Source organism: Pleurodeles waltl, chromosome 10, assembly GCF_031143425.1.
Source record: "Pleurodeles waltl isolate 20211129_DDA chromosome 10, aPleWal1.hap1.20221129, whole genome shotgun sequence".
Lineage (NCBI taxonomy): Eukaryota > Metazoa > Chordata > Amphibia > Caudata > Salamandridae > Pleurodeles > Pleurodeles waltl.
The window spans coordinates 823,989,122-824,006,102 of record NC_090449.1 but is presented as its reverse complement, the minus strand read 5'-3'; the positions used below and the strand labels follow the sequence as shown (position 1 = coordinate 824,006,102).

At 41.8% G+C, this 16,981-nt stretch overlaps 1 protein-coding gene across 5 annotated transcripts in view; it reads right to left on the bottom strand.

Moving 5' to 3' along the window:
- Positions 1-16,981, bottom strand: part of TRAK1 (trafficking kinesin protein 1) — a 269,898-nt gene that overhangs the window by 233,146 nt on the left and 19,771 nt on the right. For all 5 annotated transcript variants that reach the window (XM_069211499.1, XM_069211490.1, XM_069211489.1 and 2 more), the window contains exon 2: positions 12,873-13,067. Coding sequence is in view for 4 of the 5 variants with exons in the window: in XM_069211490.1 (XP_069067591.1) it covers positions 12,873-13,067 (195 nt within the window). In the remaining variant the exon portion in view is untranslated. The remainder of the gene's footprint in view (positions 1-12,872; positions 13,068-16,981) is intronic.

Here is a 16,981-nt window from a genome sequence, read left to right as displayed (position 1 = left end):
TATTTATCCACACTAAACTTGGGCTCTGAGGGATGTGAGCGTGTCGGGGGTTGCACTACACATTACTACTATCCTCCCATATCTAACACTAAAATCCAGTTTGAAGCAGATCCTGTACTCCCAACAAACCAAGAAACATAGGTCTAGAAGGAAAAAGGAAGGGTTCTGCAGCACCAAGACAGGGGATTGACAGGAATTATCCTGGCATTTTCTTTGCTCCATTTCAAATGTGCCAAAGTGGTATATGTGGCTTAAACCGATCTGGAAGGCAGGATTTGAAGACTATGGAGTCAAAAGAATGCCCACAGCTCCCACCTTGAATATTCTGCTGAGCTCGCAGGAGTCATCCCTGCTCATTCAGGTTAACCTATTGCATGGCTCCTCGGAGGAATGTCACACCTTGTTCACACATCATTCAGGATCAAAAGCAGGCTGGGAGATGGCACAGGCTAATGCTAAAGAGCCTTCTTAAAGCTCATGCAGGTAACGGGTGACTTTCTTAAAGTTACTTTTCCTTAATATTTATTAAACATTCGACTTCACCGTTGAATTTGATTTCAATAACTATAACAAATAGTGGTCTGTTTATGATTCTAATGGGTCCCACCCCTGTGTTAGCAGTATAGATATTTTAATCTGCCCTCCAGTTTTCTGCATAGCACAGCTAGGACTGCTACAGTGAAAATAGCTTGTTGGGCCTTGGCTTTACAGGAACATGGTAATATTAATTTTCTACATGTTCCACCTTAATGTTTAATTAAGATTGTCTTTACCTGTTCAAAAGGGTTACCTTGTGAAAGGTTGCACGCAGTCGGGCTACATAGGGCAGGCCTGTAGCCATGTTTGCACTGCAGTGGATGGTACAATAGATGCTTCAGTCCATAAGTGGCATTTGACTTCCAGATTCCTGTGCACTTTCTACATCATATACTAGGGACGTATGGGCAAGTTAAATAGGCCAATCGGGAATAAGCCAATTTAACTATGTTTGAAGGGGGAGGACACACAGAGTCTGCAAAGCAGATAGGTCCAAAATCTGGGGGTACGTCATTCAAAAGATGATCATTTTCCACAAATACATAGATAGATAGATTCCATACTAAAGACTTGGGTAAGAACCTCTAACCCATCCGGCATTTAGAAAAGGCTGAGCCGCATCCCAATTTTACCCTGAAAGGCATACTATAGAAAAGCCTCTTTCTCACAGCACAGTTATAATATTTCTTAAGACCAGCCTTTCCACCCACAAGGCAAGTGTGCAGCCATGCTAATGACATTGGTCAGCCCGAAACGTTTGAGGTAATGCGCGCATGGAACCTTGTGCATCCTTACTTTTGAATGCTGCTAAGGTATGTGGATGATTTGCCAAACACACATGGGTTACATGGAGGGGATCAACAATAGATATTTTATGCAAGTTTCTGCTCATTATCTCTGTAGTCTGAAGTAGGCCTTGAAATAACCAGACTAGTAGATGCCTTTAGGTTAAGAAGTTCCGGAAGAGAGTTACGAACATATCTTTGCCTGTCAAACTTGCTTCACTGAAAAGGTAAAAAATGGCTAGAACGTATGTAAAGGAAGGACGATAACATCAACATAAGGAACTTGTTCAATGTTTTCAAGTTATAAAAGCACAACAAAAGAAAGTCTACTTTAACCAAGAGATAACTGGAGATATTGCTATCATTTTGCTAATTGATAATTTTGAATGACTCCAAATAAAAAATTAAACAGAGTTCTAAAATATAAATCTCTATCGGTTGTGAACACTCAACATAAGTATAACTACTTTCTAACTGTATACCATGCTATGAATACTTGCCTTTAACTGAAATAGCATTACCTTTTGAGTTAAGTAATATGATGCATGTAGGGCATTTGTAAATTTAGCGAGAGAATGCAGGGTGTGCACACCATAATAGAATGGCAGACATGTTTGTTCTACTCAAGTAAACAATGAATTATGGGAACTAAGAGATGCATGATGAATGTCTGGATTAGCTTGTTAAATACAAGTTGTTCTGCTTTAAAATATTTGAATAGACAGTAGTACAAGCTAAACAGTGGCAATGTGATGTCACCAAAGTAAATAACTCACATTCAACTCATGCCACTAATTATAAGTTTCATACACAGGTGGAGTTTGAATGTGTTTTCAGCCTATCCTTTCTGTGGAAACCTCGGAACTCCCACTATGGCAAACTACATAGGTCGGCTAAACTTATCATTCAAATGTTTTACAAAAAATGACAGGGTTTTGACTTTTGGATGTCTTACCAGTAGATGTGAGAGGCTAGGGATGCAGAAACAATAGGGTCCAGAGACCCTGAGAGGAGGGAGAAGATATTGGTAGTTCTTCTTACAGTTGAGAGCACAGCTCTGTCCCACCTCACAGATGTGCACTGTCCCGGCATGTTTCCAATATCATGTCTGATGCCAGTCTGCATAGAAGAAGTCAGCTGTTGTTGTCAGGTGTGGGTAAGGGAAAGCACACCTGCCATTAAAAATATCCTCTGCCCCAACCAGGAACAGACAGAAATAATGAGAGAAGAACACGTTAGGACTGTAAATCAGGTAACTGAACTGCTACATGAAAGCAATCAGGAAACATAGTATTAACCATAAGGGAAAACATGAATAGTGAAGTATCTCTAGAATACAGGGAGAAGACCCATTCCTAACTCAGGTAACCCAGTCGAGGGGAATGCAGTATTTGTCAGAGCCAGGATAAATATAAGAAACCAAACAGAGGGATGAAAAGGGAGCCTCTTGCCTTGTTCTACTAATCTCTATTGCACCACGTACTTTTGGGCCTTAGAAACTTAGCCCCTACGGTCATGGATGGAAGGGAAATGCCCTTGGGGGAGGATTGGCCTATTTGAATTAGGCCGATCTGCCCCCGGATGGGCAGAAACCACTAGGCACCAGGGATGTTTACAGATGGGAGCGACCCCTTAGGCAAGGGTCGCTCACCTGGGGGGCAATTTTATTTTAGGCCATTTCTGCCCCCCCCTCCTGGGGCAGATCATCCTATTTTTGGAAGGCCGAAACCACTAGACACCAGGGATTTTGTTTTGCGCCAACTTCATGCAAGGGAAGCGACCGCTTAGGTAAGGGTCGCTCCCCTGGGAGGCAAATTTATTTTAGGCCATTTCTGACCCCCTTGGTGGTAGATCAGCCTAATTCTATTAGGCTGATCTTACCCTAGGGGGGACCGAAACCACTTAGGCACCAGGGATGGTGTGTGTGTGTGTGTGTGTGTGTGTAGGTATGTGTTTTGTTTGGGGAGGGGGGCAGCCTCTTGGGCAAGGGTCACTCCCCTTTGGGGCACATTACTGTTGGCTATATCTGCCCCCCTTGGGGGCAGATCAGCCTATTTTTGGAAGGCCCATCTGCCCCGAAGGGGGACAGAAAGCCCACCAGAGACCATGGAAGATTGTTTTTTTTTTTTAAACGGGGGGGGTATGGCCATACCCCCACCACAAATAATAGGGGCCAGAGTTGTTCTGCCGATCAGTGGGCAGATTGGGCAATTACCACCGATCCACTCCCCGGGGGGGACGAAAGCTTACTAGATGCCAGGGAATAAAAAATAAAAAAAATATGGGGTGGTGGCTACCAACCAGTATGGGCATGGTTATTCCTTCACTCCAACTGAAGGGGGTAACAATCTTTCAGTTCTTCCCTTGCACACTAAAACATCTTATCCTATAGCAAGCAAGAGGATATTTGATTATTTGGGTTTTGGTTTTACATTTGGGCCATGGTGAGGGTTGCACTTTTTGGCCTTTTGGACGCTGCCATGTAGAAAAATCCACAAGACCTAGACACATCTGAAATCTAAACATCTGGGCGAGTCCAGGGTGGTGTGAGTCACATGCACCCTGCATCATTTTCTAACCCACAATGCCCTGCAAACCTCCAACTTCGCTGGAAATAACACATTTTTCCCATATTTTTGTGATGGAACCTTCCGGAATCTGCAGGAATCCACAAAATTCCTACCACCCAACATTGTCACCTCTACACCAATAACAATTCTGCCTCACTTGTCGACCTAAAAATGTTTTTTTCCAAACTGCCCTTTTGGACCTGCTTTGGTTCCCCCTCAATTTCAACATGTTTTTGGTTCTTCCCTGTCACAGGCACTTGGCCCACCTACACAAATGTGGTATCATCTTTACCAGAAACTGAGGGAAACTGTGGGTGGTAGGAAATTTGTCCCGCTGCGGTGATCCCTGACAGAAATGTGGGAAAAATTTGATTTTTTTTAAGCTAAATTTGAGGTTAGCTAAGGATTCTGGGTAAGAAAACACTGGGGGATCCACGCAAGCCACACCTCCCTGGACTCCCTCGGGTGTCTAGTTTTCAGAAATGTTTGGGTTTGGTAGGTTTCCCTATATGGCTTTTGGGCCCAGGACCAAAAACGCAGGTTGCCCCTCCCACCCACACCCCCTCCCAAGCAAAAACAGGTAGTTTTGTATTTGATAATTTTGATGTGTCCACATACTGTTTTAGGGCATTTCCATTCGCAGGCACTAGGCCTACCCACACAAGTGAGGTACCATTTTTATCCGGAGACTTGGGGGAATGCTGGATGGATGGAAAAGTGGTGGCTCCTCTTAGATTCCAGACTTTTCTATCACCGAAATGTGAGGAAAAAGTGTTTTCTGCCAAATTGTGAGGTTTGGAAAGGATTCTGGGTAACAGAACCTGGTGAGAGCCCCACAACTAGCCTAGGTGGCTAGTTTTCAGAAATCCACAGGTTTGGTAGGTTTCCCTAAGTGCCAGCTGAGCTAGAGGCCAAAATCCACAGCTAAGCACTTTGCAAAAATCAGGTCTGTTTCTTTGGGAAAATGTGATGTGTCCACGCTGTGTTTTGGGGCATTTCCTGTTGCGGGCACTTGGCCTACTCACACAAGTGAGGTACCATTTTTTTTTCAGGAGACTCGGAGGAATGCTGGGTGGAAGGAAATGTGTGGCTCCTCTCAGATTCCAGAACTTTCTGTCACCGAAATGTGAGGAAAAAGTGTTTTTTTGCCAAATTTTGGGTTTGCACAGGATTCTGGGTAACAGAACCTGGTGAGAGCCCCACAAGTCACCCAATCTTGGATTACCCTAGGTGTCTAGTTTTCAAAAATGCACAGGTTTGGTAGGTTTCCTTAGCTGCCGACTGAGCTAGAGGCCAAAATCCACAGCTCGGCACTTTGCACAAAAGACATCAGATTTCAGTGTAAAAATGTGGTGTGTCCATGTTGCGTTTCCTGTCCCAGGCACTAGGCCCACACAAGTGAGGTACCATTTTTATCTGGAGACTAGGGGAAACACAGAATAGAAGAACAAGTGTTATTGCCCCTTGTCTTAACATTTTTTCCCTTCCAAATGTAAGACAGTGTGTAAAAAAGACGTCTATTTGAGAACTGCCCTGTAATTCACACGCTAGTATGGGCACCCCGGAATTCAGAGATGTGCAAATAACCACTGCTTTTCAACACCTTATCTTCTGCCCATTTTGGAAATACAAAGGTTTCCTTGATACCTATTTTCGCTCTTTATATTTCAGCAAATGAATTGCTGTATACTCTATATAGAATGAAAACCCACTGCAAGGTGCAAGTCATTCTTGGCTCTGGCTACCTAGGGTTCTTGATGAACCTACAAGCCCTATATACTCCCGCAACCAGAAGAGTCCAGCAGACGTAACGTATATTACTTTCAGAAATCAGACATTGCAAGAAAAAGTTACAGAGTAAAACGTGTAGAAAAATGGCAGTTTTTTCACCTCAATTTCAATATTTCTTTTATTTCAGCTGCTTTTTTTCTGTAGGAAAACCTTGTAGGATCCACACAAATGACCCCTTGCTGAATTCAGAAATGTGTCTATATTTCAGAAATGTTTAGCTTTCCAGGATCCAGCATTGGTTTCAAACCCATTTATGTCACTAACTGGAAGGAGGCTAAAAGCACAAAATATAGTAAAAATGGGGTATGTCCCATCAAAATGCTAAAATTGTGTTGACAATTTTGGTTTTCTGATTTAAGTCTGCCTGTTCCTCAAAGCTGGGAAGGTGGTGATTTTAGCACCGCAAACCCTTTGTTGATGCCATTTTCAGGGAAAAAAATAACAAGCCTTCTTCCCCAGCCTTTTTTTCCAACTTTTTTTTTTTAACGAAATTTTCGCTGTATTTTGGCTAATTTCTTGGTCTCCACAAACTCTAGGTACCTTTAGAATCCCTAGAATATTGAAAAAAGGACGCACATTGGGCAAAGGTAGCTTATGTGGCCAAAAGGTTATGAGGGCTTAAGCACGAGCTGCCCCAAATAGCCAAAAAAAGGCCTGGCACCTGAGGGGGGAAAAGGCCTGGCAGCGAAGGGGTTCACAGAATGCAAAAAGGCGCCACATCATGCAGACATGCCAAGCATATGTAATTCACTTTCTCAAAAGCCTAATGTGCTACGTGCATTATGTGAAACAAAGGGTGTTTCCTCATTTAGGCACAGTGCTCACAATAAAACGCATCTAGAATTCACCAGCTACACTATAGAATGCCAGACCAAATTTCCATTTTGTGGCTGGGTATACAGTATATATGTACTGGTAACGCACTAAGGCTAAATCAAACGTGCCAGGAGTTGATTGATGATATTTTACAAGTCCACATGCGGAAACGATTTTCCCTGGAATGGTGTACTTTAAGTCAGCTTCTTACTTTCTATTCAATCAAGTGACTATAACAACATAACATACCAGCAAGCTGCCGGCTACATCTTGCCTTGTTTTGACCCTTATCGGACTGACGGAGCACCGGGATACTCCATAGAGAGTGAGTTGTCTGCGTTCAAAAAGTGACTACAACATAAAATAACATATCACCAACAGTATTTTTTCTAATCCATAAATTATTTTACGATAGCTAATACCTGGGGAGCTAGAGGCAAGGCAACACATAAGACACTGAAACTATTCACCCAAGTAGCCAGAGACCTTATTTAAGCAAACAATGACGACTATATACCCTGACAAGTGAGGGTGTCTTGTCTCTCAGTACAGCATCACTGCAGTTTGGATACAAGTGTAGTTAGTTACAGCAGATTTAATGATTTAAAAAGGTACTCAGAGTGCAGGTGTAAGGTTTATTTACTGTTTGATGTATCAGGAACCAACCGTATAAAAAGACAGAGGAGTGTAACTGAAGGACGAGCAGATGGGTCATCTAAATGTTCTACAGCACTGAGTATCAGTAAAGATAGCAGGATGAAGTGATGAAGGGAATCCTCACAAGTCAATGTGGCAATGACAGCAAAGGGGACGTGTTCATCTATCAGAAAATACAGAGGGAAATGTAAGATAAACGAAGATAGCAGAGGTTTGTTAACTGCATTAGGTTCTATCACGAGCTCCCATACTAACTCCCTACTGAGAATTTTCCTTTATTTGAAATTGTGGCATCAAGTGAAATGATGGCTTAATTCAAGTAAATTACTCTTTGGAAAGGGGTAGTCTGAATCAACGAATGATAACTTTTGTGGTTCTTGCAAAATAAAATTTCAACGTAGATAACTGTAGAAGGACATTAGAACCATTTCGTGAAATTAAGTGATTTGAAGCATTTGGAAACATTTCCCAGAATACAATGCAAAACCCATTCCAGCCATGTATGGGCTGGTATTGTGTTGGTGTTCTGTATATTTGAGCTACCTGTCTCCGTTCCTATCCCAATCTCATCCCTGTCCCTACGACCTCAACTGAGTATGCAGATGCATACAGACATACTAACATGTGCTACAAATACACTATCTTCAAGTATTCGAAGACTGGTGTTAGCAGAGAAAATTATCCTGTCTTAGTATATCTAGATACAGTTCTATGCTTTCCTTCCGTTTTCGATGGAACCACGGCTGTCTAAGGGAGGCACGGAAATATGAAGACGCTTAAACAGTTAGAACTGTTTTTATGCTTCATAACAGATGGACTGTGCAATCTAGTAGCTTGGATACAGCCAGTGCTTAATTTGTGTAAATAAAATAAAATAAAATAGAATAAAAAAATGTAAATGACAGGGCTCTTCTCATGAGGCCACTGCAGCCTCATCATTCATTGCCCCAGCCAACGCTGCCAATGGCGGCACCAGTACAACTAATAAGCATGGCACTGCTACAAGTGTAACAATTCAGACTATTCCAGGCCACTCAAAGCTACAGGAATGACTTGAAATAGAATAATGTGCTTATCTCAAAATTAGACAGATAGCGCGCCACTATGTAGTGGATTGTCAATAGTGCCAGTAGCAAGCACCGGAAACCACTGGCTCAAATTAAGCACCGAATAAGGCTACCTTGAAGAATAATTAGTCATTAATTTCCTGGTGTATTCTGAAGCCCTACTCTAATTTGTCTGCGCCTTTGAGCTTCAGTGATGGTTTGTGTTTGACAAAAACAGATTTTTCCAGTCTGTGAGAACACTGCCACGGAAAACCTGAAAATGAGTAACTGAGAGGGTACTTTGGAAATCATGTGTTTTGAAGCCACAGTGATTCAATCAAAGACGTTTGCCACATGGCTACTGTAAGATGACGCTTCGAATACTAGTTATTATTTCAATCTATATGTGTAGATCTCGAGACTAAATCACAGAGTACGAACTTGAACATAAGTGCTTGGGTGTAAAGTAACATACATTTTAGTACACTACATATCATAGAAAATATACAGAATTTCTGTAAAGCCACAAGCCAGCCTGTGGGAATGTGATGTGTTCACTCAAGAACAGCAAACAAACAAGTTTCATATTTGATTTGTTTTCTTTTATTGAGTTGCGGAAATCAAAGCACCAAATTGGCAAATAGGTCTAATGCAATTTGCAAACACTATGTGCTTCCAGGGGAGGCCTGTCCTTCTAAACTCATTTTTAACAAACTAGTTATTTTCTGCAATCCCAAAATAGGTTTTTTTTCCGAAAAATATGTTTGTTGCCCTCAAAAACTGGTAAACGGCCTGGCATCCTCAAACCTTGAACAGACAACTGCCAGATTATCAACAAAACTGCACTAAAAATTACTAAATCTTCTTGAATAGAAACAAGAAGAAATTCACCAAACAACTTCATCAATCTCCAGCAGTGTAAAAAACTTGCCTCAGCCTCCCCGTCTATTTAGACAACTACGTTGAAAATAGGATCATGTAGAACCACAATTAAATACCTTTCCACTGCTATCACTAAGGAAATTATCACAATAATGAACAGCAATTTACTACTTTTATGAACCATCCTAATTCAGTGTCACAAACTCTCACTCTTGGTTTTCTGGGCAGAGTGCAAAACGATAGAGGTCAGGGATGCCATAGTTTGGATCAGGATTCAATGCTATTACCAGGGTTGATTCGTACAGCGGTGACCAGCATGGAGGCAGGAATAATAGAGAAAGCGCAGAGATCAGATTTCATATTTGTCATGGAGATTAGTTTGGCAGTCGTGATCAATCTCTGCTTAAAAGAATCAGACAGGACACAATTAATGTGTTTGAATGATCCTTGAAAAGTGTTATTCTGGAGGAGAACTTTAGTCAATTGAAAGAATTGCCCTCTTAAGGTGCTCAAGTGATAGTTGGCCTCAGTGATGATGCCGAAGAATTATTCATGATTCCATGGTTAGCAGTTTTAAAGAAATACTCATTTTTGTGTACAAAATCCTTCGTTTAATCTAGTGGACCCTCCACGCAATCTTTTTCACCGAGTAAGGGCCACTGTGTGTCGGTTGGGGTGAATTTCTCATGGTTTCTAATTTGCTTATCACCAAGATCGATGGGCTCTGGTCAAGTTATTCAGCTGCTAAAAGAGAAACAGTGTAGAAAAACTTCAATTGTTTATTAACTAAATAAATTAGATTTTGGAAACAATGGCAGCTTTGTTAATGGAATAGGAAGGGGTGGGGTGACCATATTAACTGGATTTTGGGAGCTCAAGATGATCAGCTTTAGATCTTGCTGATCATTAAGGAAAATGCTATAAAGTTCCTCAAATCAACACAATATTACTGAGTTATCATTCTTGTTGAGTGCAAATAAACTATTTAAAAAGTAGAGAAGAAACACAATGTAATATATTAACTAGAAAGGTGGTGTGTGGGGTTCAGATACATAATAAAACTAGGAACAAGAAAACAATTCTTATTTGTAGCCATATTTTAGATAAAGTGCACAGCCTATGCTTCAGTTCTGAACAGAGACAATAACATAGGCTGTGCACAATACAGTCGACAAGTTTGAAGTAGCTAGGTTTATATTCAACATACTTTATTGATAAATGAATTATACAGTAGTCTACAAATGTAAGCTAAAACAGGATTTGAAGTGTGAAATAATCAGTGTTATTTTGCGGTGGATTAGTGACCATAAAAGGCAGGGCAGAGTTGTGGGTATGTTCGACTAGCGTGCAGTGAGGTGGGTTTTTGGACAGGTGAAGGAGTGAAAAGTAATCAATTAGTATTCCTAGAATACAGTGCTGTGGATTATGTCCCCAAGATGCAATGTTGTGTGCTGATCTATTGTCTGTAGCATACAATGTAGTGTGCTGGGTTAGTGTCCCATAGGTTTAGTGTAGTGTGGTCTGTTAGTTCCCTGGGATCCAGTATTCAATGTGTTGGGTTAATGTCCGTAGTCTGCAGTGTGATGGGTTTGTGTTCCCATGTTGAAATTCTGTATTTAAGTGTCCTTAGAATGCAGTGAATTGTGATGAGTTAGAGTCCCAATGATATAAATTAATGGAATGGTTTAGTGCTGCAGTTGGTAGTGATCTAATGTCCCCAAAATGTATAGTAGTCTGGTGGGTTGTTGTCCCTATGGGGCAGCCTAGTGAGCTAGTAAGCATGTAACGTGATGCAGAGGGTCAGTAGCTGTAGATTGCAGTGCAAAGTATTGGATATATCGTCAAAGGATACAGTACAGTTTGGTGGGTTAGTATCCACATGATGCAGCAAAGTGTGGTGTCTTAACATGCCAAAGGTGCAGTGCTGTGGGTAAGTGTCCCTTGGATTCAGGGATCCATCCATCTCTTTCAGTATAATGTGGTAAGTGAATGTCTCTAAGATTCAATGTAGTGTGAAAGATTAAGGTCTGCAAATAGCATGTTGGTTTAGCGTCCCATAGTCCGCTATGGTGCAATAGGTTTGTGCCCTAGAATGCAGATATGTGGGCTGGCCTTCAATCACAGCCTAACAATCAAGAGGGCACAGGAGGAAAGGGTAAGTGAGCAAAGCTGCTCACTCTACATCCTCAGACTATTTTCAGGAGTTCTAAAATCGATCCTGTTCGCTCTCACCAACACGTTTTTGCCTTCAAGTATGCGGAATATCTCTCTCCTTCTCCTACAATAACATGCACCACAACTATTATATTAATGTTCCCCCTTGTAGGGAAATGATGTTAACCCTACAAATCAGGCTAATAATCCCGATGCTGTGTGAAGTACAACACTGCTGCTCGAGGTCAGGCTGACTCTACATGAAAAAACGAATACATTTGTTTCCGTAGTAAAAAACAAGAATCTGAAATGAAATGATTGCAATCCAGCAAATAAAATACTGAACACCTTTTCTGTGTCCTTCCTGATGCCCCAAGTGTCAAAGACCAACTCCACCCACATCCCATATGGACAATTTCTCAAACCGCGTGCACCTGTGACACAGTTATTAGCACCCAGGGTTGATCACCCACTGTTGTTTTAACTAATGTTTCAGTCCTCCAAACCATGTTGAAAAAACGTGCGATGCGTCTGAAAACCTGTGGAGGGATGCTTGCATGCATGGTGTTACCGTCCTCCCTTTCATATGAGGTGCATGCACATGCATCAACCTTATTTCCATGTCCCCTTTCTATGGTACTACAACAGTTTGGATTTTTGACTTTTTTGTTTTTATAATTTGTTTTCTTTTTCAGTATTTTACATTGTTTAATGTGTTGGACAAAACTGTTTTCTATGTGTCTAGGATTCCAACGGTTTGTAGGCAGAAGTGTGTTAAATAAACTTGAAATGTCAGCTTTCTTAGGGTGTACTGCAGTGTATATTACTGACCATAAGACGCGGAGTTGTGCGTCAATGGGATGGAGTGCAATGTGCTACAATAGTATGTCCTAAGAATGTAAAAGAGAGATGGGTGGATTGTATGAATTAATCTCAACCACTGGTAATTACTCAAGACGCATCTCAGTTATTTTGCACACCATGTCACCTCAGGCAGGACTCGGCTATATGCAGTCTGCCGTGGTCCTGCTTCAATGGGAACACTCCAGCCCGGACTGCCAGGCAGGTCTTCCATGAAAGGTAACATAAGCAACCCAAAACCGATTTAGCCTATTTGGGTCTTTTCAGTAGAGCGTAGGGGATGTGAACAACTAAGTTTTATAACTAAGCAGTAATTACATTTTTCACCTAGTCTTCGTGAATATTGACAAATTTGTGGTGCCAACCTAAGACAAATATGTAGTGCCAAAAGCTAGACCATCTGATTACTCTTTTAGTCAGGACACACAATCTAAATAAAACATACATTAACAGAAGGCAAAAAAGTGCAATACAAGCACTCTTTTGAAGCAGAATCACACAACTTCTAACCAATCAAAATCGGTACTCAAAGTAACCCACATCTGAGCACAGAGTCAAAGCACCTTTCTTAGTAAAGCTTCTTAAAGAAATAAACGTACTTTCTTTCTTTATCTCATAATGTCTAGCAACAGCTACACTGTCACTCCAGACATAGCAAGAACTACAGACATTTATGTACCCTGCATAGGGTATTTTCCAAGCTTACCTCTACATAACCTAAACAATGCGTTGCAGATAATGCAAAAATACCCAAGTAAGGAGCAGTGACTTACGGAAGTACTTCAGAGTTTCTTCAATCTGCTCAGTAGTTAGGTCGATGTTGGCATCAGGAGAAATGAGCGGTGTCTGGAGCCAGTCGTCGTGGTCATACCCGAAGATTGTGTCCGCTCTTAGCTTGTAATGTGGTAGTTGTTCTTCCAGCAGACTGATGATTTCAACTTCTGGAAGATCTGTACTATTGCACACATCTAGGAGCAAGGAAATTAACATTAATTCACTGTAACTGGATGAAGAGAGACAACCAGCAGAGAACATCAAAGAAATATTCTTTGAGTTTCCTCACACAACTAACAGCCACCCTCCTACAGCCATGCCTTCAACAAAGAACGAACGACAAGGCGGACCAATGGTTCACTGTAGGAACTAACCATATTCAATACACAAATTAAAATTAAGTAAAAGGTCTTTTCCCAAAACTGGACTCAAGATGGAGCCAAGTGAAGAAACAAAACCTGTGGGAGGCAACATAAAAATCTCGGCTCTACAGTCCTTCGGGAATTTGATGTTGGATCAACTAACACTCAAATAAGCCACTTGTTACTGGCATGTGGTATTAAATTGAGAAAATAAAAAAATAAAAAAATTAGGAACCGTTTTTTGTCCCAATATATATTTCACAATCTGGGCCTTGTCCCTCATGTGCGTTGTTTGCATGGGGAAAACACACAATCAGTTTCTGTAACCGAGTCAGAGTACACTGGCTGAACAAGCTTGCGGTTACTCAGTTAACGATTCTGAAAGAAATGAGTGAGGCAGGCAGCAGAGGAAAGCAGAACTTTATTAAAGACCTATACTTTAGCTAACTGTGAAGCACTTTGAATTGCTAACGCTAAAACCCCCAGTTAGTCCGACGTCAACTGTGAGATGGTCAGTCAGTCCTTGCTTTTTAGCCCCCATTTTAGTAAAGAGCTGAATGTGCCGCCTGGCAAAATTCTCCTCAATCAACTACCTGCTCCAAGAACAGGAGATGTCCAAGAGGGTTTGGGAGGAGACAGAGTTTCTTCTTTGTTTTTTAACTAAGTGCACAAGAGGGCGAGTCACATCAAAGTTGTCTTGAGTAAGGCAGCTCTAGTTGTCTGCCAAGGCTTGGGTCAGCACGACACACAACATACAACACAGTAAAGGGCTGTGACATAGCTCCTTTCAGGCTTTGGCTTGTTTGGATGAGCCTGTTTCAGGCATTGGCTCAGTGGGTTGTTTCTCACATTTTGGGACCTGTCCACTGCATCATTTTCTAATGTATATATTTTCAGACTTTAGGGTTGCGTTTGGTGATATTAAATAAGCATTTCCTCCACTTTTCGCACACACTGATACGAATTCTCCAAACTTTGCAGGCGTGGTTAAATAGACAAACATATTGGGTGTGAGGTGGTGACAGCTGTAGAGGGAAGCGACTGTGGAAAAATTGTGCATCAAAGTAGAAAGCTGAAGGTTGACCTTTGTGGTCTTGTCAAACATAATACGGTGTTTGGCCTTCTGTAGGAAAAGACCCCATGCTGCTAGCATGTACGTCACTACACTCTGCTTCTCCACTGTGCCTTATTACTCAGTACACTGATGCAGATTTGAGCAATTACTGACGCTTCGTGCTACTATAATGTATCTCCTCCCTTCTGCACTACGGATCCCACAGCAGAGTGAGAAACGGAAGCCATACCAGGAGTGTGGCACCAAAGAGTTGCTGCTGTGGACACCTCCATTCACCTGTGTGGGGGGCGCCTGGTGCAATGTCCTGCAGCAAAGCTGCTGGAACAAGTGCTCCCCGTCAGGTGAGTGCTTTGGCTCCACTGCAGCACCACTTTTCCAGGGTATTTCTGCTGCTCCATCCTTCAGACAGTGTGGTGCGCTCTGGGAGTCAGTGACTCTCTATGCACCTATCACCAGCCTATAAGAAATGCCAGCCAGAAAGCAGAACTGGGGAGGGCTGCTGCAGACACTCGCAACTTCTGTTATCATCTGTCTCACTCAAATCTATATTCAGATGCTTAATAAATCATAATCTCGCCCACACAACGCATAAAGATTGATCAAAACAGCATCAGAAGGCTGAAGTCAAACTAAATACGCTTTATAGTTTAATTCTCATGTCAAGCAAATATGTATGGAATTAACCACATGCAGGTACACGAAGTGACAGAGCAGGCTTCCATCTCTTGCGCACACACACAAACAGAGCACCTACAATGTCAATAGCAGTGTAAGGTTCCAAAACACACAAAGCACAGCACAAGCAAAAGCAGTGATAAAGCCTCACCATAAGCAAAGTACAGTAGGTCCATAGGTAAGAACTAACTATGCCTTTTCACCACAATGTACATTTTTTTCACTAGTTCTTGACAAAGGTAAGGCATATTTATTGTAGTTAACACATGGCTGGTTTCCTTTATCTCCTTTGTGTAAAAAATAAAAAATAAACATAAAAAAAGGTGCAAAATCTACAATTTTCTTCCACACATAACATGTTTTGCCCTAACACAGAAAAGTGACAACCTAAGTTGCAGCAAGACAGCACATACACAGCAGCAATTTTTCCCTCACAGTAACGGAACAGGTCCTACACAGATGGGCTGCTCCCAAGAGCAGACACTGCAGCTACAACAATACTAACAACCACTAGCACAGACTTTTGATGTCATCTCTCTTCTACAACTTCTCTGTTTCAGTGCCTCCTTAGCCTCTGCCTACCTGAATCACAAGTTGGGGAATAGGCATTAGAGACACAGAAAAGGCAGGTTTAACAGATAGCACAAATAGTCTATGTGAATTTGTGCCTGCATCTGTTTGCATACGCTGGAACATTATAAACGGATAAAATGGCTTTGGCTATGTAAAGATACAAATAAGTACGTATGTGAACATCAAGGCTGAAAAGGCCCAAAACCATCAGGTGAATCTCCCTAAAACATTCAGTATATGCAGCCACTCCATCATAAGCTATTATAGACTTATAGCCCACCGTAATAGGCTATACCGGCCACTAAAGGACGGGACTTTAATGTTTGTATAGCCAAACTACGGTGGGCTATAAGGCTATTAGAACATTCTGCCACTAGAGAGCTGAATAGTCTAATAGATAAAACAAAGGCCTCACAGAGTCCGAGGGGATCCCCTCAGGCTTCAATGCCTTTGTTCACAGCAACAGCTGTGAATGAAAACATTGGAAAGTTGGAGCTCCAGGTTTCTACCAGCCATTAGAAGCCCAGAGCACTCCACTGTTTTCAATGGAGATTCCAATATTCCAATGTTCCATATGTAGTTAATGGCCTGCCTACCCTGCTTTTATAACTTCTGAAAAATGAAACTATGGGTGCACAAAAAGAAAGCGTTGTGTCTGAATAGCTTACTCCTGACACTGCACACAAAACAGACTTGGTCGCCAATGCAATAAAGGTGTGTAATCACCACAGCTACTATTCCACACAATAAGTAAGAGAGCGAGACAGAGTGTGTTACATCTAATGACAAAGCAGAACGTTCTCAGTCTTCCGCCCACATCCATCTCAGTATTCACTGGGAAAGTAGACTTCTTACCCACCTCTGAATAATTCATCCGCATTAGAAGGCAGAAACCAAGGAGAAGCTTAAGCTCTCTAATTAAGCCCACTAACCCGAACAGACAAAACGGGTGATAACACAAACATCAAACGAAATGTTATGTTCGAAGCCATACAATGAGGATTCTATCCTTCAGCAACATCAAATATTTTTAATCTCCTTTAGTTCATTTCTCTTTACTGTCCATTTCCATCTGTGTCCCTTACCCTTTTTCAGTTCCCTTTTTCGTTTCTTCACCACGTTACTTCTTCCTCCTCTTCCCTCAATCCCTTCTTTTTTCACTCCTCAGTAGCCCCGCCTTTCACTCTTCTTGCATGTATTCTGTCCCTGTGTCCTCGCCTTATTTTCCTTCACAGTTTCCCCATCTTTCCTCATCCTTTTATAGCCTCGTCATCCGCCTCCAACTCCTCAAATACACCCCCTTTCACTCGCTAACCTTTACAAACACACCTTCGGTTAGAGGAAGGCACCTCTGGAGTATTCCAGTCAGGTACTGCAGTCAAAATGGGCAAAGAGAATTGGCACCAACAAGACAGCGTAACAC